Source organism: Gavia stellata, chromosome Z (assembly GCF_030936135.1).
Source record: "Gavia stellata isolate bGavSte3 chromosome Z, bGavSte3.hap2, whole genome shotgun sequence".
NCBI lineage: Eukaryota > Metazoa > Chordata > Aves > Gaviiformes > Gaviidae > Gavia > Gavia stellata.
This window is the reverse complement of record NC_082637.1, coordinates 905666-933624: the sequence shown is the minus strand read 5'-3', so window position 1 is coordinate 933624 and position 27959 is coordinate 905666. Positions and strand designations below refer to the sequence as shown.

The following is a 27959-nucleotide window of genomic DNA, read 5'->3' as shown; positions in this document are numbered from 1 at the left end:
GGGGCCGGCGCGGGCCCGGCTGAGCGGCCGCTGCCCGCTGCCCGCGGGGCCGGCGGAGCGGGCGGCCTCGGGCCGCGGCGCGCTGCCCCGGCGCGGCCGCCGCCCCCATGAGTGAATGAGGAGCGGCCGCAGCGCCCGTCGATGCCTCCCCGGGGAGCCGGGTGCCTGCGCCATGAACCCCGAGATGGCGATGGAGCCGCTGGGCAGCCTGCACGGGGCGGCCGGCCATGAGCCGGAGCTGATGGGCAGCCCCAGCCCGCACCACGGCGGCCGCGGCGCCGGGCCGCTCCGGGTGCCCCCCCCGCCGCCGCCGCCGCCGCCGCCGCCGCCGCCGCACCAGGAGCTGGCCCCCGCCGCCGCCCGGCCGGCCATGGTGTCCAGCATGGCCTCGCTGCTGGACGGCGCCGCCGAGTACCGCCCCGAGCTCTCCATCCCGCTGCACCACGCCATGAGCATGCCCTGCGAGTCCTCGCCGCCCGGCATGGGCATGAGCAGCACCTACACCACCCTGACGCCACTCCAGCCCCTGCCGCCCATCTCCACCGTCTCCGACAAGTTCCACCACCCGCACGCCCACCCGCACGCCCACCACCACCACCACCACCACCACCAGCGCCTCTCGGGCAACGTCAGCGGCAGCTTCGCCCTCATGCGGGACGAGCGCGGGCTGCCCGCCGTCAACAACCTCTACGGGCCCTACAAGGAGATGCCCGGCATGGGGCAGAGCCTCTCGCCGCTGGGCAACGGGCTGGGCCCCCTCCACAACGCCCAGCAGGGCCTCCACGGCTACGGGCCGCCCGGCCCCGAGAAGATGCTCGGCCCCAACTTCGACGCCCACGCGGCCATGCTGGCGCGGGGGGACCAGCACCTCTCCCGGGGGCTGGGGACGCCCCCCGCCATGATGCCCCACCTGAACGGCATGCACCACCCCGCGCACCCGGGCCCCCCGCCGCCCCACGGGCCCGCGCTGCCCGCCGGCCGGGAGCGGCCGCCCTCCTCCTCCTCCGGCTCGCAGGTCAGCAGCTCGGGGCAGCTGGAGGAGATCAACACCAAAGAAGTGGCACAAAGGATCACGGCGGAGCTGAAGCGCTACAGCATCCCGCAGGCCATCTTCGCCCAGCGGGTGCTGTGCCGCTCTCAGGGGACCCTCTCGGACTTGCTGCGGAACCCCAAGCCTTGGAGTAAACTCAAGTCCGGCCGGGAGACCTTCCGCAGGATGTGGAAGTGGCTGCAGGAGCCGGAGTTCCAGAGGATGTCGGCCCTGCGGCTGGCAGGTAGGTGCGGGCCGGCGCCCCGCGGGAGGCCGGCGGGGAGCGGGGAGCGGAGCGCGACCCTGCGGGAGCCGAGCGCCGCCCCGGCCGGCTGCGCGGGGCGCGTCCCGCCGGTACCGGCCCGGCCCGGCTCGGCGGCCTCCCCGCTCCGCCTCGCCCGCTCTCAGCGGCCGGGCGCGGGGACAAGGGCCCGGGGCCGGCCTGGCCCCCGCCTCCCCCAGCGCCGGCACCTGCGCAGCCCGGCCCGCAGCCGGCGGGGCTCGGCGGGGCTCGGGGCCGGCGGCGGGGAGCTCGCCGGCGCCGGCCTGGAGCCCCCCGCGGCCGCGGCCGGGGCAGCTCTCCCCGGCCGGCTGCCGGTGGGCGCCCTCCGCGCCGCTCCGCGCCTCCCGCGCCGCTCCGCGCTCTCGGCGAGCATCCCTCATGCCGCTCCCGGCGCGCCGGGAGAGACTGGCCGCTCCACGGGCGGGGGGACCGCGTCCCCGGGGCCGGGCGGAGCGGCGGGGGGGGGGGGGCCCGGCAGCCCCGCGCAGCCCCGCGCAGCCCCGCGGCCCGGCCGCATTGTCCCGCGGAGGGCGCGCGGGCGCCCCCTGGCGCGGTCGCGGGGCGCCGCAGCCCCCATTGTTCTGCGGGCGCGGGGGCGGGCGGGCCGCGGCGGCGGGGGGGGCGGCGGGGGGGGGCCGGCAGCGACCCCGGGCAGCGCCCGCCCCGCGCCGCGCCGCGGGGCCGGGGGTCGGGGGGGAGGCCCCGGCGAAATCCCCTCCCGTGCGGTGGGGCGCCGCAGCCGCCCGGCCCGGCGGTGGCTGCCCGAGGGCAGCGCGGGGTCGGCAGAAAGGCGGTCGCCACCGCTCGCTTCTCTGTGCAGTCCCGCGGTAAGGCGGGACTCCGGGCAGGGCCACCCGTGGAAGGTGACCTGTCACGCGTCTGCCTTCCCCTCCGTGGAAACCGCTCGTCCGGTGGGTACGGATGTACGGTGAAGGGGCGGGCTGTGACACGGACAGACACGCGTGGACCGCAGGCGCGGTGGTGCGTGCCCGTGTCCGGCTGGGCTCCCTGCTGCGACAGCGAAACCTCCACGAGCGCGGTTCAGAGACCCGGGGACGTCCGCTCCGGCCAGTCCGTCGTTCTTGTATCCGACGGACTCCAGCCCGGGCGGACGGACCCCCGCGCTGCAGGCACAGGCGGGCTTTCCCGACGGCTGCCCGGAGCCCCGGCGCCCCTCCGCCGGCACGCCCGGAGGGGTGGCCGAGGGGAGAGGCGGGGGCCTCTGCCCGAGCCCGACCCTCCCGGCGGCTCTTCCCCGCTCTCCGCGACGGTCCCGTGTCGTTCCTGCCGCGCTGGCGCCGCGGTAGTTCCGCACATCCTGCAGCCCGCAGAGTACCGGGGGCAGCGCTCCGCGTGGCTCTGCGGGCGGGGACGGGGGCCCGGGAGGCCCCGGTGGGCTCTCGCCCCTCCTTTGTCTCCGGCGGAGACAGGGGGGAACAATGCGCTTTGGAGAGAGCCCGGGCCCCCGCGCCCTGCGGCAGCTCGGGGCTCCGGGCCGCCCGGGGGGCTGCCTGCGGCGGGGCCGCCCGGGACCCGCACCCCAACCGCGCCGAGGCCTCGCCTTCTGCCACGGCACGTGCGTGCCGGGCTGCGGGCCGCCCGCTCTCCCTCCCCTCCTTGGAGGCGGTGGGGGGCCCTCCCCCGGCGGGGAGGCGCGCGCCGCGGGTCCCCGCTTGCGGGGCAGCCGCCGAGCGGGGGTGGGATGCGGCAGAGCGGGGGGACGGGGAGCCCTGGCCACCGCTGGCCGCAGTGCCGGCCCGACCCCCAACCCGAGGTGCTGCGGGCCAAACGGCCGCCGGCCCGGGGCCTCCAAAAGCCTCTCGGAGGGTGCTGGGGCTTTCTCAAGGTGAAGGCGGCTTTGCGGGGCCGCCGCGGGCGCGCTGCGGGGCTTGCCCGGCTCTGCAGCCCGCGTCAGAGCCCGGCTTGGCCGGGACGGGGGGAGGAGGGCTCGGGGCGGGGATGCTGATCCCCTCCTCGGCTCTAACGCCCCCCGTCCCTTCCAGCACCCCCCGGGTGTCCGGTTCGTCCGTATTTTCAGCCAGATGAAGGTCCCGAGGTTTGTCTGCAACGGGGGCATCGGAGGAACAGGAAGGCTTTGGGGGCTTTTTGCCGGAGCACGCGGTGATGTCGCCTTCTCAAACAAACGCGTATCTAGAGGGAAATCGATGCAGATAATGTTTAGAAGATTAAAAGAGCATTAATGTTGGCAACAGGAGCATAAACGCGTGGACCCAGTTTTCATTGATCTGGAACCTGAGCCTGCTCATTTCCAGTAATGCTGCTGATGCTTTTCCTTCCCAGCACCGGTCCCGGGTGGGGGGTTCCCCACGGAGCCCTACATACAGGGCAGAAAATCAGAAATCGCATCTGCGCACCCGCGGGGCGACGGCTTTGCTATGTAATTTGCATATAGAATTCTGGATCTCCACTTTCCCAGTTCCCCCTGAATGCCTTTGCGTCCAGGAGTAAAGTTGGGAGAGAGCTCGGTCGCCGAGTGGGTGCGGGTTCCCCGTGGAGTGGGAAAGACCTTTGCAAATTACCGTTCCCTTCGGGAAATCGATTTATTTTTTTTTTTTAATTACCACGTGTGAATATGCAGCCTCATTGCCTCGGAGCTTCCTTCTTCCTCTTTACTCGCCTGCTTAAATCCCTCTGAGCAAGGGGAAGAAGCCGAAAGTATCTCAGATTTCTGAAAACGGGCCAGTTTGCCCCGTGCTCCTGTAAGTTTTTCCCAAACGGGATGAAAATCTGCTGTCTTTTGAGGGAAATGCCTCCTCTCCCCGTGCGAGCTGTAGCAGTGGGGTGTGTTTATTATTTCTTCTTATTATAGAAGATATATAGTAATATTCTGTTCTATTCTATTCTATTCTATTCTATTCTATTCTATTCTATTCTATTCTTGCTGTGCTTATTTTCTCTTCTTAGGAGTCTTTAAAAGACTTTAAAAGGCTCCGAGGCCGGCGGCCGGTGCTCAGCCCTTCCTGTGCTGGAAGCACGGGCGGTGCTGCGCTGCTTGGGGCAGTGCGGGCAGGGAGGGGGGGCTGCGGGCAGGACCGGCAGCCCGGGCAGAGGTGTGGGCAGCTCACGGTGTGAACAGGCATTTTGGTGCGTGCTTTGGAGATCCGAGGGCAAAACATCGTTTTGGCGTGACCGTGCGAGTGTTGCTGCGGTTGCAGCCGGGGGAAGCGGCGAGTCCCCTCCCGGGGGACATCGGGCTCCCCCCGCGGCAGCTGGGGCAGGGACGGGGCTTCTGGGGAGCTGCCCCGGGCTTCGGACAAACGCAAAGCAAAGCGAAACGCGAGAAGCACCCCGCTCCCCGGGTTCTCGGTCTGCCTCGACGGCGGCATCGCCCCCGGGACCTCGTCCCCAAAACGGGCTGGCGTCCCCTCTGCTGCTCCCTCCTGCCGGGGAGCGGGGCGGCCCCAGGAACACGGAGCCACCCCCCGACGCCCGCTGCCCTCGGGGCGGTACCGCCAAACCCTGCTAGCGAAACACGGGGAGAACGCCGTTAAAGTAACTCCGTGCCGCGTTCTGCGGCAAGCCACCGGCCTCGGGCGGGTCCTGAGTGGGTCCGGGGGAGGGGGGGAGGACCCTCGGGTGCAGGGAGCGTGTTGCTGAGCGCGCGGGTGCTGCGCTGGTGTCCCCGACCCGCGGCGCTCCCCGGGCGGCAGCTCCCGCCGGGGCGGAGCGGAGCGGTCCTTCACCCACTCCCCTCGTGTAACCCCACGGAAATCAGCGGCTGTCGCGAGCAGCCGGCGGTGGCAGCTCGCCCGCCTGTTGGTGGCGAGGCCGGGCACGGCCGGGCGAGCCCGCAGACTGCAGGCGCCTCCGCTCTTTTTCCGGGCCGACAGGCAGAACGCTCGCACTCCTTGCTGACATTTCCCCGCTGCTGAATCACGTTACCGGTGATCACACGTTTTTGTACCGAACCGCCATCAGTGATTCATTCCTGCGAAACAGGCGCGCTGACCTCGCCGTGCCCGCACCCCTCGGACCGCAGCTGGTTCCAGGGCGGCGGCAGTGTCAGCCCTGCTTCTTTTTTGCCTGCCCTCGGCCGAGCGGCAGCGGCGGCTGCCGGGGGTCTCCCTCTCCCTCCCCGCGGGTCTCCCTCCGCGGAGCCCCGCGGCTCAGCGCCCTGCGGCATCCCCGTGCCGGCCACCGGGGCAGCCGGCGGCCGGGGACGTGCCCATCCACGGCCTCGGAGGAGCCGGTTTGGCGGGAGCTTTGCTCAAGGTCCCCTCACGGGTCCCCGCGGGAAAGCCCCGGCCGCGGCGGCCCTTGCTCCGCGAGTGCTCGGGGGCCCTCCGGTCCTCGGGCGCCCTCCCCGCGGCGCCTGGTCCCCGGAGTGCGTCCGGAGCGTGCGGCCCCCGCGGGGACAAGCTCTGCTTTTTCCCCCCCGTGACCTCCGCCTGCTGTGGGTGCAGGGCGGGTCTCGCCGTGCGGGGAGGCTGGGCCGGCTCCGACCCCCCCGGGGACGTGCGGCAGCGATCCACGCGGGAAGGGCGGGGGCGGTGCCCGGCGGGGGGGGCCCTCAAACGCCACGTGGCGGAGCCGCGGCCGGAGCCCCGGGTGCCATCCGTCAGCACCACGGACAGCGGCGGGGAGCGGAGCGGAGGGGCGGCGGGGTGGCGGGGAGAGGGAGGGGCGGGGAGAGGGAGGGACGGGGGGTGGAGGGGAACAGGGGAGGGGTGGAGGGGATGCAGGGGAGCGGGGGGGTGGAGGGGAACAGGAGAGGAATGGAGGGGAGCGGGGGGACACGGAAGGGAGCAGGGGGGATGGAGGGGAGCGGGGCGAGCGCTGCTGCAGCTGACCCTACCGCCCCCTTCACCACCCGGGAGAGCCCCTCTACTGTAGCTGATTGCGAGGGGTGGGCTGTGTACAGGCGGACTGTTGTTGTCCATCCGCCCTCTGCCTCTTTGCTTCTTTCTCTGGGTTTTGAGATGATTTTGTCGTCTGTAGGTACAGCTAAAAATTAAGGCATAGTAACATCTGTATCAAGTGCGTTATCTATATATAAAACTATTTCTTAGTGTTGAACTAAGTATACAGGTACATAAAGATTCTTTGAAAGGTGCTTAGTGGCTTGAAATATTAGTACTCTCTTCAGATATAGATTAGCGGTTATGTTTGAACAATCCATGCGGTAAATTGTGGTGCTGGGTGATAAATTATATTTCTCATGTACCAACTTTCTGAAATAATATCCTGCCCTATCTTTTCGTTCCACATTATTTCTGAAGACATTTCTGCCCTGCAGAAGTTTGAATAGCATTTTTGTTAAGCAACCAGACTTTATCAGTTTCTTGATTGGTTGATAAAGATAAGTCTGACCACATTTGTCACTAAATGCATTTCTATCTTTTTTTTTTCCCTCTAATTTTCTAAGGAAACAATTAGTCTATCAATATGTGTTACTCATTCTGAGCTTTTCCAATCTGTTCTTCACTATTTCCTTACCAGATTTTTTCCCAGCATCTCATTTTTTCCTAGTATTTCTTGGCCATCACCATTTGAACTCAAATATCCCAAACTCACCTATTCCTCGGCATTTGAAAACTGACAGGATTTATTTGTGGCGAGGAACACATAAAGGAGAGAACATTTCTGCCAAAAGGGTTATTTTCCAGTAACTGATGCAGTTTCTTCCCTTGCTCTTTATAGGGGCGTTTTGACTCAAACTTTGTGCTTCTTTCCTCTGCACCGTGGCCCCGGGTGCTCATCCTTAGCACTCCTCCCATATTAGGCACAAAATCTTGTCCTAGATGTTCCTGCCATCCATCAGTTGCAAGTGTCTTTTTCATTCCTTCCCATTAGACATTACTCAGAGATGACAAGCTTCTTGCCAGTAACCCAACACGTCTATTCTGAGTCTCCAAGCACTAAAAGTAGCAGGCTCCTCGCGTCAGAGGAGCTCCCTTGTGTCTGTTTTCAGAGTGGAAACAGGGCTCTGCAGGTGTACGGAGAATTAATCTAACAGGGACAGCAGGGCTGAAAAGGACTTGAGACATCACTTGTCCCGACAGCCTACCCCATTCTTCAAGAATCTCCAGTGATGGGGGTTTCTCAGGCTACCTAGGCAATCTCTTCCAGGGCTTACAGGTACAAAAAAAAAATCCTTAATGGCTAGCCTTAATCTCCCTTTTTGTCTTTTAAATCCTTTGCTTCTCATCTTATCCCCGCTAGACACAGCAAAAAAATTACTCCCTTTCTTCTGATAGCAATCTGTTTGTATTTAAGGCTACTGTCTTGTCTCCTGTCTTCTCTAGAAAAAGCCCCATCATACTTTGGAGATGAATATGCAGAGAAAGCATTATGTCCAATGGGACAGATAATACATCTCTTTTTCCAAGGTAAAAGATTTTGTATCCAGCTCTATCAATCTTGCAGACTTTTGCATAAAAGGCTCTCTGATTTACAGAGGATTTTTGTATGCAGAAATCGTACAAAATAGACTAATCTCAAATAGATTCAGTGATAAGATCAACGAGACAACTCACTGATGGCAGATAGAAATGCAATCAAAAAAGAAATTGGAGTGTTTTGGGGTTGTTTGGGGTTTTTAAGCTATAAAATCAAACTACTCCATTGTGAAAAAAAGGGACTCAAACCGCTGGTAAATGCTGCACCAAGGAATTATTAGACAAGCGATAGAGGCTGGCAGTTTCCCAAAACGCAAATTATATCTGAGACCAAAATATCTCTAAGTAAGCAGGGAACATATTTATGAGTAGTGGTGATTTTCCAGCAGATTTCATCTTGTCATAATGGGCATTTAAGAACGGGGGCCTGTGCTGAGGCATTAAGCTTTGGCAAGCAGCACACAGCTGAAGAAGATAAAGGAAGAGCATGAGGAAGTCTTCCTCGGAGAGCTTCCCACACACCTTCATTTTCGTTTTCCTTCTCCTCTGTGCCCGCTCATTCCCGTATCAGGTGAGGACACCGCTGCTTTCCTCGGCAGCCAGTGTCACAGCACAAGCATCTTTCCTCCAGCTATTGCTGGTAAGGACCAGTCGCACCACAGCACTGTGTCAGCCCTGACCACAGGCTCCCGACGTGAAGGGGCTCACACAGATTAGGTACAAGCTCCCAAAGCTCTTCCCCGTCCTTCTGGCATCCTTAGTGCCAAATCTCTGCTCCGTCATGCCCAGATCCTCCTGGGATGGTGTCTTGGTGTCCTCTCAGATCCAGCCCTGACTGTGCACCGCAGAGGAGGTGTCCTGTGGGGGATGGCCACACAGACCCAGCACCGGAGCCATGCTCCGTGTCAGCTGGACTCAGACCACTGGGGAGATAGGAGCACTACTTGATGCAGCTGCTATCACCCCCGTAGCCTGCTGAAGAGCCACCCCGTCTCCCAGCCACCAGCTGTGTGGTGGCACGTTCGCTGCGGAGGTTGGAGACCCACGGCCCCTCTGCCTGGAGGGAGCTCACTCCCTTCCTCACCCCCCCACACTACCTTGTCGGTGCTCAGGGAGGAAGGACACTTACCTCTCCTGCTGAAGCTTACTGTGAAGTAAGGCCCTGGGAAGAAGGAAATGGGAACCTGACTTTCTGGCAAAGAACATCACTCATCCCAGGGCTGCTCTTGCCTTCTCTATTCAGCAGTTGTCTGAAGTGCAAGGAGAGCTCGGAGAGCCAGGAGAGCAACACAGGTCCGGCTTTCCCAGATAAGTCAGCAGAGCTTTGCTCCTCTCCTCTCCTGTTCTTCATAATTGCGCCCTATCAATAACAGCCATTAAAAGGAAATAATCATTTCCTGCTTTCTCCCATGAGTCAGAATTTCTGAGAACAAGCTGGTTCTGGAGGCACACAGCGAGAACTCAGTAGATCCGTACATTCCCTTGCAGCAGGGCCCACAGGACTCAGCTCGCAACTCTGACTTGTAAGTGTAAGGTGCCAGGAGGGAACTGCAGCACAGGAGGGTGTCAAAGCAACACAGCGATGGGAAAGTGCTAGATGTAATCAGCAGAAAACAAGAAGGCAAGATATTTCGAATTCTACTCCACTCTAAGATTTCAGACTCCTAGTCAGTGCTTGCTCACCTACCTCAACTTTAAATTCCCAGTCCTTTCTTGGAAAGGATGCCTGAAGCACTTCCCTTTCTCCACGGGAAGGTCACAGCCGTATTCTGGTACTTGAGGGGATGTGCTGGCGCATCACTTGCAGATGCGGCTACACCAGGCAGAGCACTCGGTGTGGGGAGGGTCTGCTTTCAGCTCTGTGCTCTGACGAAGGGAATATAAATCCTTGTCACAGAAAAGTGTTATAAGTCAGCTGGAAACTATGTTGGGATTCAAAAGGGAGAATCTCCAGAACAAGAGGAAACATAAATCTCCCAGGCGTTAGGAGTGAAGGACTCGCAGAGTGCAGTTTGAAGGATCCAACATTTTGCTGTGGCTCGATGGAGAACCCGAGCAGTCTTGCTGCTGCAAGAGCTGGTGCTGTCGGGGAGTGGGAGCAGACGGGGTGACGCTGCTCATCGCAGTCGGGTGATGACATTTAAATGCTGCCGCTTCTACAGTTTCTGTCATCTTGTGCTTCTGAAAGCAGCTGAGACTCCGAACCAGCACAAGTGTGTTTCCGCACCTCGATGAGGTTGATGCAATTATGCAGGGTGTCTGTCTGTCTGTCCCTGCAGCCCCACCGCTCCTGTCTGCACAACCTCATTGGCACCCTGTGGGGCACCCCAGGGCTGTCATTGCACCCAGGACCAGAGGTCTCACTGGTAACTGAGGGCGGTTGTGCCCCTTGTTGTGAAAACAGGAGACTGTGGAGAGAAGGAGGATCCTGTAAGTGCCTGCCCTGCAACAAGGCTACAGCACGAGCTTGCACCACGCTAGATGGTGATCCTGGCAGGAGGGAGCGCTTGTACATCCCCCAGCTTTTGGAAAGGAGACCTTACGAGCTCATGATCAGCTCTAAAACAAATCTGTCAGAAATTGGCTCTATTCCTTTTTGAAGCTCACAGAAGAGCTTGTTTGTAAAGAGACCTGGATATTGCGTGTCAGGGGACACTCCCTGCCTCGGCCACGGAAGAGAAACTGGGGGGGCTGCCTTGCAGAAGCTGCTTCAGTGCCTGGTTAGAGCTTGCAACCGCTCAGTGACAAGGAGTACACTAAAACTGTACTGCGTGCTCACCAAGCCTCCACTCATTCTCGCCCTAGAGTGCAATAAATTGGCCCTATCCCATCTATTATTTATTATTCTGTATTAATGATGGAAGTATATTACAATAGTACTTAGAGGCCCTTGTCAGAGATCCCGCACCGAGACGGGTGTTGCAGCATTGCACGGGAGGAAGCAGCCCCTGCCCTGCAGAATTTACAGCCCAATTTCAGCCACCCAGCAGATTTACAGGAGGTTTGACACAAATAGCCTGAGACCTGCTACATGCCAGAACGAAATATAAAAGAACCAAGTCCCCAAACCCATTCATCTTCCCTTCTCAAATAGCTGAAGGATGCAAGACCTAGACAGGGGAAGGCGTGACGGAATTAAGAGAGGGAAAAATCAGGTTGAGTACCAAGAAAACCCATTCCTGGCAGGAAAGAGCGAGGCTGTGCGCTTCTTTCTCGGCGTGTTGTAGGAATCCCTATACCTCCAAACAGGAATCGCTGTGTAGGGAACATCTTGCAATTACAGGAGGATTGGTTTGGGTGAGCAAAGAGATCTTCTCCAGGAATGGCAGATCTTCTCTGGAAGAACGGAGTTAACACTTTGTGCTACACTTCTCATTTGTGGGCACATTCTGTTTTTCTAGATAAATGGCATCAGAGGGCATTGATAGGGATTACAAAAATCAGGAAGGGTTCGTGTGTGTGCAGCAGATGGAAGTGCGCAGGTGAAGGCGCACTGGCTGCACACCCCGGCAACGTGATTATTTGCATCTTCATTCAAATTGTTTTGTGTTACATAGTGATTTTGTACACAGTGGAGTACTTAACCTAATTTGTATTGATCTCAATTGCTTTCATTTGTGCATACTTAATTCAGAGAGGTAATCAAATTGATTTTTGAGGCCTAGTTTTTAAGAGATTGTAGTAACACAGATATACCAGAGGTTGCTTTAAGTGAATCATAGTGAAAGAAAAACATTTTAAACCTTTGGAAAACCTTTTGATGGTCATTTCATTGTGTTCAGTATTACTAGCATAATTAAATTTCCTTCACATTGAGTTCTCTCCGAAATCAAATTGAGGAACATTTTTTAGTTCCATCAGACAGATAACTGGGTTTAGTTGACTTTGTACTACACCCGCATGAAACCGCATACGGGAGATCAATATTCACGGCTTATCCTTACGAACGATAGAGGGAAATTACTTACTGCTGGACTAAGGGAATATTGTTCTCTACTTGGTCCCTGCTTAACATTTGCTATTTGTCTCATAGTTCCAAAGTCACTTTTGCCATTAGAGTAAAAACATCATAAAACGGGTGATTCTCTGAGGGTGTTAGTTAACTTGAGAAACTGCAGGGAACCAAATTTAGAGGAGGCGAGGACAAAGGGAGACTTTTGTCAGTGAAAGTAGGCCATGAAGTATGGCCCTGAGAAATTTCAGACTGCTAAATAGTCCTCCAGGATTCCTGGTTAAAAGCCCCTCGCCTGATTGGTCTAAAAGTAGGGATACCTGAGAGGGGAGATGGATTGACATCAGATTTATGTTGAGGTTTTGTTTGTATGAGTGTCAGGCTTGCACCGTGTTCGTGCTTTGCAGGACATGAAATCACACGAGCTCTTTCATTAACGTTTCCAGTATCCAAAGGAAACTGGTGTCAGGCTCTGGGAAGAGAAATGGGATGGGTCCGTAGTGTCTGCAGGTCTCTCTGTGCCTGTCTCTACAGTTTGTGATATTAAAGCCTCGTTGGCAAAGCCCCTCTGCTCCTCAGCATCGCCCCCCAGGGCCCCCTCACGGACAAGCATCTCCGGGACGTGGCTTCCCAGACTCCCTGCAGCTCTGGCCGTGTGGCATTAGCCAGCGGAAGATTTCACGTTAACACTTTCTCCTTTGCTTGAGCGATCATTTCTGTGTTGGCACGCTTGCCACAAGCCTAGCTCCAAGCAGCGCTGACACAGATGAGTGGCGTTCGCCCCATCCGCTGCCAGCGGCATGGACCCCGTTCTCTTTCTCGGGTGTGGGACATGGGCTTTCTCTGGATGTAGCAGCCACCAGCGGTGTTCACGTGAACACGCGCCCGCCCAAGCTCTGCAGATCTTACTTTCCGAAGTACCTGCTGGGGCGATTCACAGGCACACGGGCTCTGCAAGCGGCTCCTCTTCCTCGCTGAGGACTGCTCAGGCACCACCCCAGCCCCAGGACCCCTCCCTGTCCGCTCCTCCTCCTGATGCTGGTGACCCTCATGTCCTCCTTCCCCGGGCTCTCTCCCTCCCAGAGCACCAGTCTCTGGCAGGGAAGCGGAGGAGCGGAGGGAGGAGGGAGACTCCGGCTCACTCCAGGGAGCATCCCGGCCCCCAGCCTGAGGGTTCGGAGGGTGGGATTTGGCTGAACAGTACGGCAGCGCTGCCACTCACAGTGATGAGCTCCGCATCAATCAATTTTGGCCTACATGTGGCAAAAGCAGTTTCTATAAAAAGGACGGGTCTTTCTGTGCATGCATAAAGAGCTGATAGGAACTATTGCTGCCTATATGGACATGCAACGCTGCTTCTGGCTTTCATAAGGCCAGCGTTACGCCCTGCGGATTGATTGCTCTGAGCCGCACGCTGTTTCAGCCATTACCGACGGAGCCCGGTGGGTATCTTTCAGTGAAAAAAACTGTCGTGAGAAAACGCCAAATCGTCTGATCTGAACCATTGCATTTCATCGAGCTTTCACCAGCTCTGTGGAGGACCTGCCCCGGGCTGTGGGTCCCACTCCCGCTGCCGCAGCTCTCCCCAGTGAGCCGGGCCAGGGCTGGGGCACGGGGCCCCACAGCCTGGCGGGGTGGCCAGGGCTGGGCAGGGCTGCGCTGGGCGCTGGGGACCACCACGGCTCCTGGGGGATGAGCGTTCTCCTCGTAGAAGGGCGGAGGGGAGACCCCCCCGCAGCCTTAGTGAGTCCGCCCCTTTTGCTGGGAGTTGCCGTGCATTCGTCTTTAATGACTGAGAAAATTTCCCAGGGCTTCAGCCGGCCTAAACGGAAGTTATAAGGCAATACTTATCCACTGAAATGTTTCTATATATTTTTCAGGATTTGTAGCTATCTGTAGTGCAGGGGCTGGCTAGGTTCCTCCCTTCTGAGGAAGAAAATGGAAAATAAGAGTTCTTGTTGCAGAAAATTAGACAAATGAACTATTAGTAGAAATATTCTATTTTTTAATGATACTCAGTGACAAAAAAAATGGAGCTTAAATTAGAAGCGTGTGAAGTTCACAGGGAAACCAAAACTCAGATGGGCTTGCAGAAATAAAATCCAAAAAATCCCCACTTCCCTGCAGATCCCTTTCAAGCAGATGGGTTTGCAGATTCCAGAATTGCTGCAGTACACATCAGTCGCTACAGCTCCTGGTTACAGTGGGGTCATGATTTCTTCCAAAGCCGTGTGATATGTTTCTTTTTTCCATGTGAATTGTATTGAAAGCTATTAAGTGTGGGCAGTTTAGAGCAAATTTTTTGGAGAGGTGTGTCCCAAGACGCAGTGGAGTCCGTGGCAGACGCAAGCAGACGCCGCGTCCTTCCCCGCGGTCACCCACTTGCAGCGAGGCGTCTGCCTGCGGGAGGGGACGCATCCCGGCTGCATCCCACACTTGTGCCCTGGCTGCAGGGGAAGCCGCGACGTGGGATGCCCTGCTTTTCCCTGGCTAACGTTAGGTGAAGGGAGTGCCAGCCTTACTGATCGGGGGAGCTGGCTTACGGGTGCGGGGGATCTGGGGAGACAGCCCCTTAGCAAGGCTCTGCCGAGACAGAGGCGGACGAGCCCGCAGCGATGGGGTTTTACCCAGTTCCCAGAGCTGCAGCCGCGCAGGGCAGCCTGGACCGATGGCTGGATTTTGCTTCCCTGGCTGACGAACACGGCACGGTCCTTGGGTGGCACATTTCCCAACTGCCGAACACTCGCACAGAAAGGTGGGGTTGGGTGAAACTTTCGGAGAGCTGCTGTATCTGTGGGCTGGGAGGGAGGACTGCCTGACTGCCTGCCTCTGCTCTCCCCGTCTCTGGGATCTAGCGAAATATTTCAGCACATGCTTAACCTCAGGCTTGCAAACACACTAATAAAAAATCAATGGCGTGTCTTGCATATTTACAGTTGAACATCTGAATAGTTGTTGTCTTTGCGGAGAGGAACCTTATCAGCGCTGAGAACTGCAGAGATTCTGGGGCTCATTCCCATCATCTCCTGTGCCTCGCCCGACTCACCTCCCGCCCCTCCACACATACTCTGGGTGGTTTTCTTTATTTTTATTTTTTATTTCTAAGCAATCCCTAATTCTGTTTTAAAGCAACGTGTTTTAAACATTCCCTTAGTTTCAGCTGCAGGACAAAACCAGGCTTGCGGCAGACAGGCTGTCCTTCCCTGGGGACGCAGCCCCGCAGTGCCGCGTCAGGTCTCCGCACCGCTCTGAATGCCCTTTAAATCAGTGCGTTTCCACTTCAGTCAACATTAAGCGAGGCAGTACTGAATCTATTTCTGAGCTCTTTCTATATTGTTTCTATGTAAAGTGTCTTTAGTCCAGTGTGGAAGAAAAGGGAAGTTTTTTGGGTTTGGCTTTCAATTCTTGCCAGTTGTCCATTTTCTTCCATAGAATATGTTCAGTGTTAACTGCAGTCAATAAATCAAATTGTTCTTAGAATCAAGATGGCCGCTTCCCTTCCCTCTACTATTAAAACGTTTCTCTTTCGGTAGGCAGGTTTCCTGGATAATAACTTTATTTTATTAGAGTGCTCACTCCATTTTTCTCTTCTGATAAATGCATGTCAAGGAACAACATTTGCCTTCGCGGTGCCTTTTCAAGAGCAAACTTAACAGTTCAAGGAAAGTATTTACTGAATGCATTGAAAAGCATATACCTTTGCATTATTTATTATAAGATACCGATAACTGTAAAACGCAGAGTATCTCTGGACATAAATTAGTGATGTTAGAAAACAGTAGACTCTTCCCAGTGTCCCGGAACCTATTAGAAACTGCAGCAAAGATGCAGGTGCTCGTCCACATCCCCAGTGCTGGGGGTACCACCGCATGGATTCCAGACAAAAGGCGAAGTAAAGCGTCAAATGCAGAAATCCAGCCTAAAATCTGCTTTTTCATCGCAGGCAGGAAAACATTATCTGTGGAGCGCGTTATCCGGTAGGTTAGAGGTGCAGCCAGGGAACCCAGATTCTTCCCGTGTGATGCCTTCGGGCTAATCACCTCCAGGGAGCCGAGGCCGGCCGGCGGGGTGTGGTAACGGGCTCACCCTGCAGCCTCCGACGTGCCCACGCCGGAGCGTCCTCGCTGCCGCCCCACTCCCTGGGGTCCCAGCAGAAACCCTGTGCTGGGGCCGCTGCCTCCGGGGGGGCCGTGCTGTGAATGGCTCCCGGGGACCCTCACCCATAACCCCTAAGTCTGGGTTTGGACCCGACTCTCCAGAGCATCCTCCTCTTACACTTTGGCCCTCCTTGGACATTTGGTCCGACCTCGACCTTCCTCCCAGAGGCAGCCCTGCTGCAGCCACTGGAATTTGGCAGCTGAGGGGTCAGGATCAGCTGCTCCAACAAAATATTCCGGTTTCCTGCAGAAATCCTGTTAAATACTGTCCCATGCGTAAAACTAAGCCGATCAGCATAGTCCGTTAGGCACCCGGCTGAGCCAGGCTGCCTGTGGTGCCATGCTCAGGCACAGGTAGGTGGGTACGGTCCTGAGTTCAGGTTAATTACAGACATTTTCACGGTCTGAGTTTTACTTTTTCGAGCAGGTTCTCATTTCACATTCTAGACCTGCAGAATTATTTAATAGGGCTGCTTAAAAACCCGTCCACTTATCAATTCACTCTACTTATTTTGTCCCAGCACATTACCTAACCATGTCAACATATGGATTTTTTTTTTATCTTACTGCCCTGTGTAGACAGCCTTATCAGGCTATTTTTAACTCTGGGTATGCTACAGCAGCGGTATTGGTTTCAGCACTTGATGTTCTCTCTGTGCTAATAAATACAGATCAGCTATTAATACTGCTTTTTTTTAGGGTCCATTAGCATCCCTTGGCAGAGCGATGGTCAGGCGCTGCTGCCCCGCCTGACCCGAGCTCTGACGGGCATTCCTGACTGGCTTTGCCTTGCCCTTGGGAGATGCCCCAGGGAGAGGGATGCTGCTGACCCTGCAGAGCACTGCCGGCTCGGGCTCGCCCGAGGGCTCTGCAGCTGCCCTGGGGCTCTCTACCTTCCCACCCAGCCGCTGCCGGCTCCGGGCTGGGGCGAGCGGGGGAGCGGGGAGGCTGCCCTTGCTGAACCTCCGGCCCAGGGAAGCGGAGGGTCAGGTTTTAAGGCAATAAGGACGATCTGGGGAGGAAGGGGAGATTTCTTCTCAGGTGAAAGACATTTGCCGGTTTTAAAAGAGATTTGCAGCCCAGGGCATTTTAGACTACTTTGTCCTCCTGGAAGGAGCTTCAAAATGCGTGCCATAAACCCAACTGCAGACTGACTCAAATATAGAGGGCCCGCGTTTCCAGACAGCTCAGTTGGCTTTATGGTGGAGAGGCATCCCCGGCCGTGATGGGCTGCTGCCGCTGCTGAGCCCCGTCGGTCCCCGCGCGGGGCAGAGGGCGAAGACGCACAGAGCCCTGGGGCGCTGCCACCGCCGGGAGTCACGCCGGGGCACAAACCCCAGGGGAGGAGGGGGAGACGGACCGAGGCAAGGCAGTGCCTGACCCGCTGCTGTGGAAGCCCGAGTGTTGTCACCTCCACCGAGACAGGCTCCGGTAACCGCTGCCAGCAGGCGTGGGGAAAAAAGGCCAGCCAGTGTGTTCCAGCGAAGCTGCACGTTCGTAGATGATTTCCGCTGGGAAGCATTACCTCATCTCTGGACCAGCTTGTGAAGAGCATCCTGCAGGGTGAGCGTATCGTGCCGTGTAGTGCCATGCCTGGTTTCAGCGGTGCTTCCGAGTTCGCTTATGGAAAATGCAGTCACTGCAGTTTAAGAACCCGCTGTGAAGCGGTGATGAAGAGGATGGAGCTGCTGGCAAGCAGGGCTGCGCTGCAGCCGGTGGCTGTGCAGGGGGTGTGAGGTGCCCGGGGGAGGCTGCAGGCAGGGGAAGAAGCTTTGGTTGGCCTTAAACCATGTGCGTCGGGTGGCAGCTGCCGGATGACTTTGGAGCAAAGGCTGCATGGGACTGCTGGGATGTCCGCCTCACCTAGGGACGCGTGGCGAGATAATTGCTGACGAGGGACGTTGCCTAAACAGCAGGTACTGCTGCCGTGGCGTCTCAGAAAGATGTAATTTCACTCCTTTCTTTTTTTTCATGGCTTTTCAAGATTGTAGTCTGTGAGAGACCACATGAACGTGCAAACCTACAGAGGGTTGTAGAATTTGAGACACGCTAGGTGCTCTGGCTGTTTCTACGCGAGGCCGTAAGCAAACGGTCTCACAGCAGAAGTTAGGAGTTCATCTCACAACAGATGTTGGAAGTTTTGGCAGCTTTTTCAGACAGCAGCTGTTGCAGCAGTGGATAGAAACCACAAATACATTGGCAAATGGTTAAAAAGTGGCCACGGAGGTCTCTTTCAGGAGAAAACAAGCGAAGAGATGGTTCAGCTGGACGGTGGCAGTTTGTGCTGTCGAACATGATTTTTCCCCAGTGGTGGTCACACGAAGTTGCTGCCACAGGAGCTGTGAGCGGGGCTTGCTTTGGGGGGTTTAAAGTAGTAAAACTCCCGCACAGATGTTAGACCTGGCTGTTGGGGAGGTAGAACCAGGCCTCCTTTCGGGGATGGAGAAGAAGAATGGAGGGAGCAGCGCAGCCTGTCCTGGGTCAGACAGAGCGAAGCTGGGAGCGGAGTTCGACCATACATCCTCCCCTGCTGTGGGGTTTTACCCATCCCTCTGTGTCCGCGGGCGTATCGCCAGCACCCCTCTGTCCTGGGGGCGTCTTCTGGGAGAGGATCCGTGGGTGCAGGCGCTGCGAGCATCCCTCCTGCCGGCCAGGGCCGCCTGGCCAGCCCGTCCGCCGCTGGCTGGCAGCGAGCGGGAGAAGTGGGTGCCGAAGGATGCGTGGGCACCGTTCCCGGGGGAATGCCTGGCAGGAGTCACGTGCATTTGCTGGCAGGCAGGAAGGCAGCCCAGTGTGCTGCTCATTTCAACCGGTGCCCAGAAAACACACCACAGCCCCAGACGGAGGGTGGGTTTGTGTTGCAAACCGTGTAGGGAGCGCGGGGAGGGGGGGCAGTTTCTGCTTGCTCAGCTGTTCTTTCCCCTGTACTAACAAACTGGGTTTGGGGGGTTCCTGCCTTCACCATTGTGCCCACGGTAATTGTTTTAAGTGTGTGTTCGGAATGGCAGATCAAGGAAAAGGCTATCTGTCCCAAAATAGGGATAGATTTATTCTAAATGCACGAACAGCAATTTCCAGTTGTATTTTCTCTGTGCTGTGCATTACGCCGGGGGTGGGGTTTACATGGTGGAATAGCAGCCTGCACAGTTGTGTTAAAAACTAGTGATCTGCAGTTGTTATACGCTGTGGCACGTGAGAAGTTTCTGCAAAGAATGAATCGTTGTCTTAGCTACTGAGGGGAAAAAAAGGATGTGCTTCGCATTTTCTTCCCTAGACTGACATGAGATAAGCTAAATTGTTAAGTCTAATGCTGCTGTAATGGAAAAGCAACGCATTTCTCAGATGGTGGCTTTATAAAAATGTGGAAAATCTCAAAGTTGTGCACTGTCCAGACGTGGCAAGTGAATTCGAGGGCTCTGTTGGGGGGAGCGCTCCCATTGCCTAGCAGTTCAGTGCCCGAATGCTAACAATCAGGTGCCCGTCCAAAATAATTTCTGGAATTGCGAGTCTTTGGGGTGGGCGCGCAAACACCAGTGTAGCCCCCCTGGGATTCTTCCGTGAGCCCTCGGGGTCCCGCGTGCCGGTGCGGAGCTGGCTCAGCCGGCAGCTGTGCACTTCTGGCTCTGCGGTCCTGCAGGAGGGCGGCAGCCCGTGCCCACCGTGCGCCGGTCTCCGTGCCCGGAGCGGCTGGTGGGGTCTGCGGGCAGCCACGCGCGTCCTGACGCTCGCTTTCTCTCTGTCTCTGCCCACCCCTTCCCCAGCCTGCAAACGCAAAGAGCAAGAGCCGAACAAAGAGCGGAACAACTCCCAGAAGAAATCTCGCCTGGTTTTCACGGACCTCCAGCGCAGAACGCTTTTCGCCATCTTCAAGGAGAACAAGCGCCCCTCCAAAGAAATGCAGATCACTATCTCCCAGCAGCTGGGCCTGGAGCTCACCACCGTCAGCAACTTCTTCATGAACGCCCGGCGGCGCAGCCTGGAGAAGTGGCAGGACGACCTGAGCTCCGGGGGCTCCTCCTCGGCCCCCAGCACCTGCACCAAAGCGTGATGGGGAGCGGTCGGCGCGGCGCGGCACGGCGTGGCACGGCGAAGAGAGCGGCTTCGCAGCAGGGCCCTTCACTGGTGACTTAAAGCACAATCCTCCTGGAAACGAACCCCAGCCCAGCTGTAACAGAGGACACTTCTTACGGCTTTTAGTCAGTCTTAGCAGGCGCAAGTTGAAAATTAACCTCTTTCTATACAATACTATGCTCAGGACAGGCGAAGCAGGTCTGAAACGTAGGGGAGTCGTTCGTGAGGCAAGTTTCTCCTGAGCCCCAAAGAGCCCCGGCCGGCGGGGGTGCCGCTGCGAGCCTGGGCAGCCTGCCCGCGCCCAGCATTTGCCGGCAGGGCGCCGGTGCTGGCCACACCGCCCTGCACCAAAGCTCGCCGCCGTGGCGCAGCCGCGCGAGAATGGAGCACAAAGTCTGACACGTAGACGCTAAAGAATCCGAGAACCTGTTTTTAAAACTCAGGCGTGGTTTTGTTAAGTGTTTTAGGGAAAAGAAAAAGATCAAATTTAAGTTTTTGTTTGTTTTTTTTTTTAGTTCGTTTAATTTAATCAGCGAGTATAGCTTGATCGTGGATCAGAAAAATTCAGTTCACTTGAGCTCGAAGTATCAAGCACAAACCCAGTAGCTCTAGAAATAGGTACGATCCTGGACTCACTGCAGCGATTGTTTGGAGATGCAGTCTAACTTCCAAAGTCGGTAGGGAACACCTCTGTGACCGCACGAGCCTCAAGCACAGTTTGCAGTTTGTCACAAGTTCTGTGTTTGTGCCTAATGCAGATGCACACTCAGGAGGTCAATTTAACTGCTACCATACACGGAGCAAACACAATGTTTTGAAAGATCTAGATTTTTTTAGGTCATTAATACGTCCTTCTTAGTAACCAGGAATCGAGTTTCTCCTCGACAACGTCCTTGTTACTGAAACGTATTTAGCATTCAATGTATTTTTGTTTGTTTTTTCGGTATTTTACGGTACTTTCAAGCAGGAAAAAAACAGAAACAAGCCCTTCAGATGCCACTGACCATTTTAGATGTGCCGCATATGGCGTCAATACGCCATCTAGATCTATTGCATCCCTAAGTTCCTTTTACCCACCAGTTACCCAAGCTGGCGGGAACACAGCACACCAAAGAGACAGGACTACTGCAAGCCAAAGATGTTTAAAACTTGCCATTTTCTTTCCGTCATCGCTGGTGTGGGTGGTTGTTTGGCGATGGGGAAGCCTCACAAACTCCAAGCCCTCTCTCCACCTCCAGCGGCTGCCGTGCAGCGGAGCGGGCAGGCAGCGCTGGCAGCCAGTGTCAGCAGAGCCCTGGCCGCAGCCGCTGCGCTCGCAGCTGCACCAACGTCGCGGCCCCACCTGCGCCTCACAGCCCCGACCCGCGCCGCCGAAACGGCCGCGGCCGCTCGATGTGCGCACTTACCAGTGAACGGCCCTTCCTGGAGCGCCGGCTGAGTCCCCGGCAGCAAGCTAAGCGCGGTCGTGGTTCTTTAGAGACACTTGAGACTTTTTTTATGTACTACTTAATCGAAACCAAAGAAGCGTTTTCTGCACCTACTTCTTCTGCAACAAACTGTTCCATTTAAAAATAAGATAAAAATAAAAAAAAACCAAGGAAGCACGTCAGGAAGCAAACGAGTAACACACTGTGTTTTGACAGACATCTTGGACATTTTAGGAAGCAGATCTCAAAGAAAGGGTTGACAGAACGAGAACAAAGCAAAGCCAGTACGATTGCTGCTTCATTTGACAACTCAGTCATCTTAAAGTTGAAGATTGTCTTTAATTTGTGCCTATGCAGTTTTTTCAAAAGAACAAGGAACAGAGCAACCAAAACCTCAACAGCTACAATACCAAAGATGAGGATTCTCACTACTTTTGTTTCAGTTCATTGTCTCCTCTTGCACGACTAAATGCATATAGCACCATTGATCTGTGTACAGGTAATCATTTCTGTTTCTTTGAGCAACCAAAAGGGTGGGTTTATTTATGTTTTTCCTGTTTCTGCCCCACACGGGATCTCTCCAAGAGCTGCATGGACTCCAAGTGCAAGATGTTGGGATACTACGCTGGTACGTCTCCTCTCTCCAGAGCCACGTAGGAAAAATGTGTCCGTTGGGTATGACTTGTTTTGTCGGGTAGAGTTGCTCTCCTGTATGTCTAGAGCTTTGAACACCCATCCTTCTGTACGTGAAATCGGTTGACTAACCTACACCCTTCTTTCTCTTTCCCAGGGATAAAACTTGCAATATATGTACCAATTTATGTCATTGTAAGTGCTGACCGCTGCCACAGCTTGGCTCACTGAGATCAGATCCCGATCTGAACCATAATTGAGGTTTCAGCAGTTCGTGTGGCAGTTCAGTAGTTCGTTTTGACGTATTAGACACATTACGGTGGTTGATCAAAGTCATGATGATCCAAGTCATGACACACGGACCTAGGTCCAAATTTATCTTCAGAGGTGGAGCACCACGGTACCATTTTGCTCCATCTCTACACTTAAATGAAGGCTTCTTTTTAACTACTTTTCAAAACTGCTGCAGTCATCTTCCAGTTTTTACATTTAAAAAAAAAAGAAAATCAAAAAGCCCTGTCTGCTCAGGACAGGAAAGGTTTCTGAAAAGCAAATTCAGGATCCTCGCAGCAACTAAACTGACAGCACATACCAGCTCTGGGAATCAAAACACCCTTCAGCATAGATTTCCCAGACAGATTGTGCGTGATTCAAAAATGATCCAAAGAAGCCTTGCAATCAGACATGGAATAAAGCTGCCAAAAAATGGTTCAGGTCAGGGCTGATGCGTACCAATGCCTCTGGGTGTTTGAGGGAGAAGATCTGAGTCAGCTTGCTGTAGAGCAGGGCCCAGCTGAGGTGGTTTGGTCGTGTTGAAGTTTGACCCTCGTTCCCATCCAAGAGGGTCCACGCAAACCAGCCTCCCCATGTGCATTTTGAACGTGGCGTTGGCCTCATGGGAAACGTCTCATTCTGAAAGTGTCCTCCCGCAACCTGCAGCAGCGTCGGGTGATGCTGGGTTTCGGTCGCTTTTCTCATGCTCCATTCCATGCCGGCCCTGTAACCACTGCGGGAGGTGACACGCCACCGGTGAAACCTGGTCCGCCGTCCCTTACCCCCCCTTCCGCTACTGCAGCCGCAAGGCAGAGAAGTGCATCTCGGGCGAGGGGAGTCCCAGGCGTCCTCTAAGGCGTGCGCTTGGCAGTCGGTGTCCCCCCGCGGAGATGGGCACGTGGGACACTTCACATTAGGGACATCCACGGACTGACGGTTTTGCCTCCCGCCTACCACCGTCCTTAGAGGCAGCGGGGAGCCTGCCCTGCGCTTCTTGGGAAGTGCATGAGCAAAGACTTTGTGTGCTTTTTGTTTCTGTTCAGGGTTCATACCAATAGCTGTAACGACGTAAGTCCAGATCAACTGCTGAATTATAAAAAAAATGTATCTTCAAGGAAATTACTAATTTTCTCCAAATTGTGGGAGTTCCTCTTATGCAATATTATGGCTTAAATTCTCACCTTGGTCTTTCAAATGTTGATCCACAGTCTCATGCCGGGAACAATGTAATTACACTGAGTAGTGCTGAGGCTGACCTTACTGCCCGCACTGTGGCATTTGTTTAGCAAAATGCGTGAGGCTTCTCTGTGCTGGGGATTGCAAATATACTGACGGCCATGTTCCCTCCATATTTGTCAAAAATCATTTTCATCTGAACATCTAAAAATACTGCTGCATTTTTTATCCCTGCATCTTTCATGGCCCTATGTTATGTCTTCCATTTCACTGTCAACTCTTGTAGGCTTTTATGTAGCAGCTATCTCAGAAGAGGAGTGTCGATAGCATATGCTGTGGGTAGATATATTTGTACGTACACGTATGAGCAGAATGTGTGCTCTATTCTGCCCATACTAAAAAAAACTCAAATAGATATGTTACGTTTATATGCCATGTATTTATGAATCTATAGAGCCGCATAATGTAACTTGTTCCTTTTATTTATTCTGATACGAAAGACTAGTGTGTACAGATAGTAACCCAGCATCTTCCGTACCGTGTACTTGGAGTTACTACCATGGGCACATCCAAGATGAATTCAACTTTCAAGAAACCTTGGATATTGCTTGATCACCCGTGAAGGAACAAAGAATGTGTTTGATGACTTCGGTTGAATAGCTTTACTCTGGATCTCTCTTACCTAAAGCTGAATCCAAAGACCTGAGAAGGACTAAACCAGCAAACTACGCTCAAACCTGCATAAGGGAATAGGGATCTCCTCTTCCAAAGCGAGACACGGTAACGACATGGTATTGCAAAGAGTGTGCTAGCTGCGGACGAAACCCAATGTTTTTCTTGCTTGTCACAATACCTAAGTATTTTTAAGACATGGGGAAACTTTATACTTGGCCTCCTTTATATTTATTAAGGGGAATTTTTATTGTTTAAATTTTTTAAAAAGGCAAAGCTTAAAATGGTTTTATTTTTTTTCCAGACACTTGTGGGTTTTAACCCAATATATTATCTATCAATAATGTAATTTATTTAATTTAGTCTCAGAGTAGGTCCTGAAATCTCTGTTCAGTCTAAATCCCATTGAGTTTCATTTTAGCTTTAAAATTCAATGGGAGTTCTGCCTGAATACAGACTGAAGGATCAGGCTCCAATGTTAGTTATTTGTAACTATTTAATTCAATCATTTATTAATTAATTTGGGGTTAATTTTGCTTATTTATCCATTTTACTGTCGTAGCGCATCAGAGATGCGAAGGCTATCTTAGTGAAGACACTTAAAAGTTAGCATTGCTTCATAGAGCAGCCAGGTTCTGTTACAGACAGGAGAAAAATAATGAGTTACATAAAACAGGAGTCTAGTTTTAATTTCTTCTTTTAATTAATTTTAATTGTTTAAATATCAAAGTTTACATTATTTAAGTTAATCTCTTCCCATCTGATTAGAAAGTGCAACGTACCTTTATTACGGCACATAAAGGCACATATTCATAATATAACTTATTTATTTAACTTATTCGTCATCATCTGAGGATGCCCTTGTATAGTTTTTATATTTTATTTAGAATTACCTTTAAAGCACTACAGCTGATTTTCTGTAAGAACAACAGAGCGAATTTTGAGGACAAGCAATGAATATTCAACCTAAAACTGTGCATTCAGAAACAATAGGAGAAAAAAAAGACACTGGGATACTTTGCCTGAACTTTGTGGCTTCTTAAAACTTAAGCTGGGGGAAAAATAATACATGCCAAGCAAAAAGAGAGAAACCCTTAAACTAGCTGCTTCCAAGAATGAACTTCTGTGTGTGTAAAAAAAAGAAAAAAGAAAAAAAAAAGGAAAAAAGAAAAAAAGAAAAAACCTTTCTATTTCTAGTGAGAACCAAAGAGGCTACCTCACTGACTTTTTCCATTTGTAATTTTAATCGTGTTGATGATACCAAAGATACCAAAGATTTCTTTCTCTGTGCGGTCTGCATTTTGCTTGTGCTCTTTTATAGTTTCAACTCTTCTCTCCTACCTACAGTAATGTACAGCTGCCACCCAGATACCCAAAGAAATACTTCTTGTGGAAGCTGCCAATTCTGGTGATGACATTTTCTGTGTTTCCTTTACGCCTTCCTGCCAGCCAAAAGTGTTTGGAGACGTGAAACCATTTCACGCCCTTCCCCACGCCAAATTCCGGTGGCTGGAGCAGTTGTGTTGACCTGCAGACGAATCCAGGCTTTGCCCGTTGGCCGATTCCTTGGGGAAAGGGGTCTGCGTGCTGCCACCTGCAGAAGCCCTGCTTAAGGATTTATGGTCTGCATTTGCATCAGCAGCAGCAATTAGCATTAGGAATTACTATTTTCAAGCAAGGCCATGCTTGAACACAATCTAACGGGCGGCTCGGTGGGACCCCCGCTAGCAGAGCCCGCTGCTGACAGCTGGGCCGAAGGGAGGGGGATTCTTCTTAGTTTTGGCCATCTCTTCACCAAGCAGCAAGCCCTTTGCTCGGAGGCAGCCCGGTTCCGCCTGGCCCACGTGCGCACGCCGCGTCTCCACCGAAGCCGGCGGGCACAGCAGATGCAGCGGCTGCTCTCTCCTGCTTACGTTTTGTTGTTGTTGTTTGCAATTGCAGTTTTCCTACGAAAATCAATTAATTCTTTTTCTCAAGTTAGCAATGAAACAAAGCTACATTAAGCTCCATTAGTACCATGTTCCTAAGTGACTACTTAAAAGTTGGTTGGTTGTCCTTGGGGAATTAGGGGTGCCCTTTGGCATTTGTTTCTTTTAGCCTGTTTTTTCCTGTTTAGACGACTGAACCAAGTGCTCTGATGAGCTGAACCCGCTCCTGGGCACTGCTTGCTCTTCCCACCGCTCTGTACCTCCGCAGCTCCCCAGGGGCCCCTTCAGACACAAGTTCAGCTTTTCTCTGGGAGCCCCCCTAATCCTGCCATTAGCAGAGCCTGTTCCGCAGGAAAAGCGACGAGAAGGTGAGCGCTGGCGGGGAGGGAAGTTTAAGATAGAAACCCCACTCATTCAGACCGCAGGTACGCACTTTCGGCTGAGCTTGAAAGCTGGTTTATAAATCTCTGGGCCGGCCCCGCACGGGTACAAGCGCCTTGATTTAACGACGGCCAGGGCAGGTGCCGCTCGCCCCAGCCCAGCATCCCCCGCGCTGGCGAGACCCCGCGTCGGTGCTGAGCCCCGGTGAGCCGCATCCCAGGGAGGGACGGGGCCCTGAGCCGGCGCCGCCGTCTGCCGCAGGGCTTGAGCCTTTCCCTAAGAAATCTGCCTGAGCAATGCCCTTGGATTCACGTAGACAGATTACCAACAGCTCAACACAAAAGCTCCACCTTAATTAAGTGTTGCCTTTTATTTTGTATTTCTTTTTGCGTTGAAGTCTGTATTGGAAAAGATAGGGACTTGACAAGTGTGCTTTTTATATCTATATATATATATATATTCCTTCAATAAAAAGCTATAATAATTCTCAGGATGCCTTCTGGGCGTGGAGGAGACGATCTGTCCTTGTGGTAGGTGAAACCGTCCCGCCGTGCCCCTCGCCACCCCCTGCACCGCACAGGCGGGTGCAGGCTGGACACAGAAAATCCCCAGAGCTGGCAGGGTCCTCTGCAGCAATCGCGTCTCTTACCGGACTCACGCTTCACTTGCAAAGTGTAACATTACCACGGGACGAGTGCCTTGCTTGAACCAAAGCAACGATTTTGCCAGTCTAGACCTCTCTGTGCTTTTTTTTATCTTCCTGTGAATACCTCAGCTTCAACTGGGCCGCCGAATCGTACCCGGTGGGCTTTTTGTACTGTGGTGCTTTGCAATGCAGCCCTGCAAAGAACAAAACTCCTAATAATACCAAAGGCTCCTCTCCTTCTCCTTCTCCTTCTCCTTCTCCTTCTCCTTCTCCTTCTCCTTCTCCTTCTCCTTCTCCTTCTCCTTCTCCTTCTCCTTCTCCTTCTCCTTCTCCTTCTCCTTCTCCTTCTCCTTCTCCTTCTCCTTCTCCTTCTCCTTCTCCTTCTCCTTCTCCTTCTCCTTCTCCTTCTCCTTCTCCTTCTCCTTCTCCCTCTCTCTCTTCCTCTCCCTCTCCTTCTCCTTCCCCTTTTCCTTCTCTATTTCTTCATGGTTCCGAAGCTTTAATATAAAACTGGGCATGTTGGCAACGCAGACCGTGCAATCCCTTACCGAATTTTCTCAGATATACCTCATAGAGAATAGTTGTTTAGAGTAATGTTATTATAGCGTATGTAATAAATTATTCACTGTTTCTTTTTGGTAACTGTGATTTAAAAAAGAAAAAGCTTTATACGTTTTAGGTTGTGCTTTTGTAATAGACGGAAAAGGTGCGCTTAAAAATGTACGTCAGTCTTTCTTCCCGTTGGGTTTTTTTGTTTATTACGGATTGGGGAAAAGTTGCAGAATGAGCCCAAAGTTTACAGTTTCATATTTTGCTGAAGAAACAATCTGTGTTAATTTGCTCTGTTGAAAAAAAAAAGAAAAAAAAAGATTATTTTCTACATTTGTGCTACTTGGTCTGAACAGCTAATTGTTCTGTGTGACGGTGTAGTATTATCATTAGCAACTGCCAATCAGCGCTACCATTTTTAT

The 27959-nt window shown here is 54.0% G+C and overlaps 1 protein-coding gene across 2 annotated transcripts; it reads left to right on the top strand.

Moving 5' to 3' along the window:
* Positions 1-115: 115 nt before the first annotated feature.
* ONECUT2 (one cut homeobox 2) lies at positions 116-19829 on the top strand. 2 transcript variants are annotated; one of them, XM_059834178.1, is made up of 3 exons: positions 173-330; positions 382-1274; positions 19543-19829. In XM_059834178.1, exons 1-3 carry the CDS (start codon positions 173-175, stop codon positions 19827-19829), a joined length of 1338 nt encoding a protein of 445 aa, XP_059690161.1. The 2 variants fall into 2 exon arrangements, with proteins under 2 accessions (XP_059690160.1, XP_059690161.1); XM_059834177.1 differs by having other exon boundaries at positions 116-1274.
* The last annotated feature ends 8130 nt before the right edge of the window (positions 19830-27959 follow it).

Excerpts from the sequence above, each read along its gene's own strand:
- ONECUT2 (XM_059834177.1), top strand. The coding sequence starts at position 116 with ATGAGGAGCGGCCGCAGCGCCCGTCGATGCCTCCCCGGGGAGCCGGGT. Across the intron at positions 1,275-19,542 it reads GTCGGCCCTGCGGCTGGCAG|CCTGCAAACGCAAAGAGCAA; the intron begins GTAGGTGCGGGC and ends CCCCTTCCCCAG.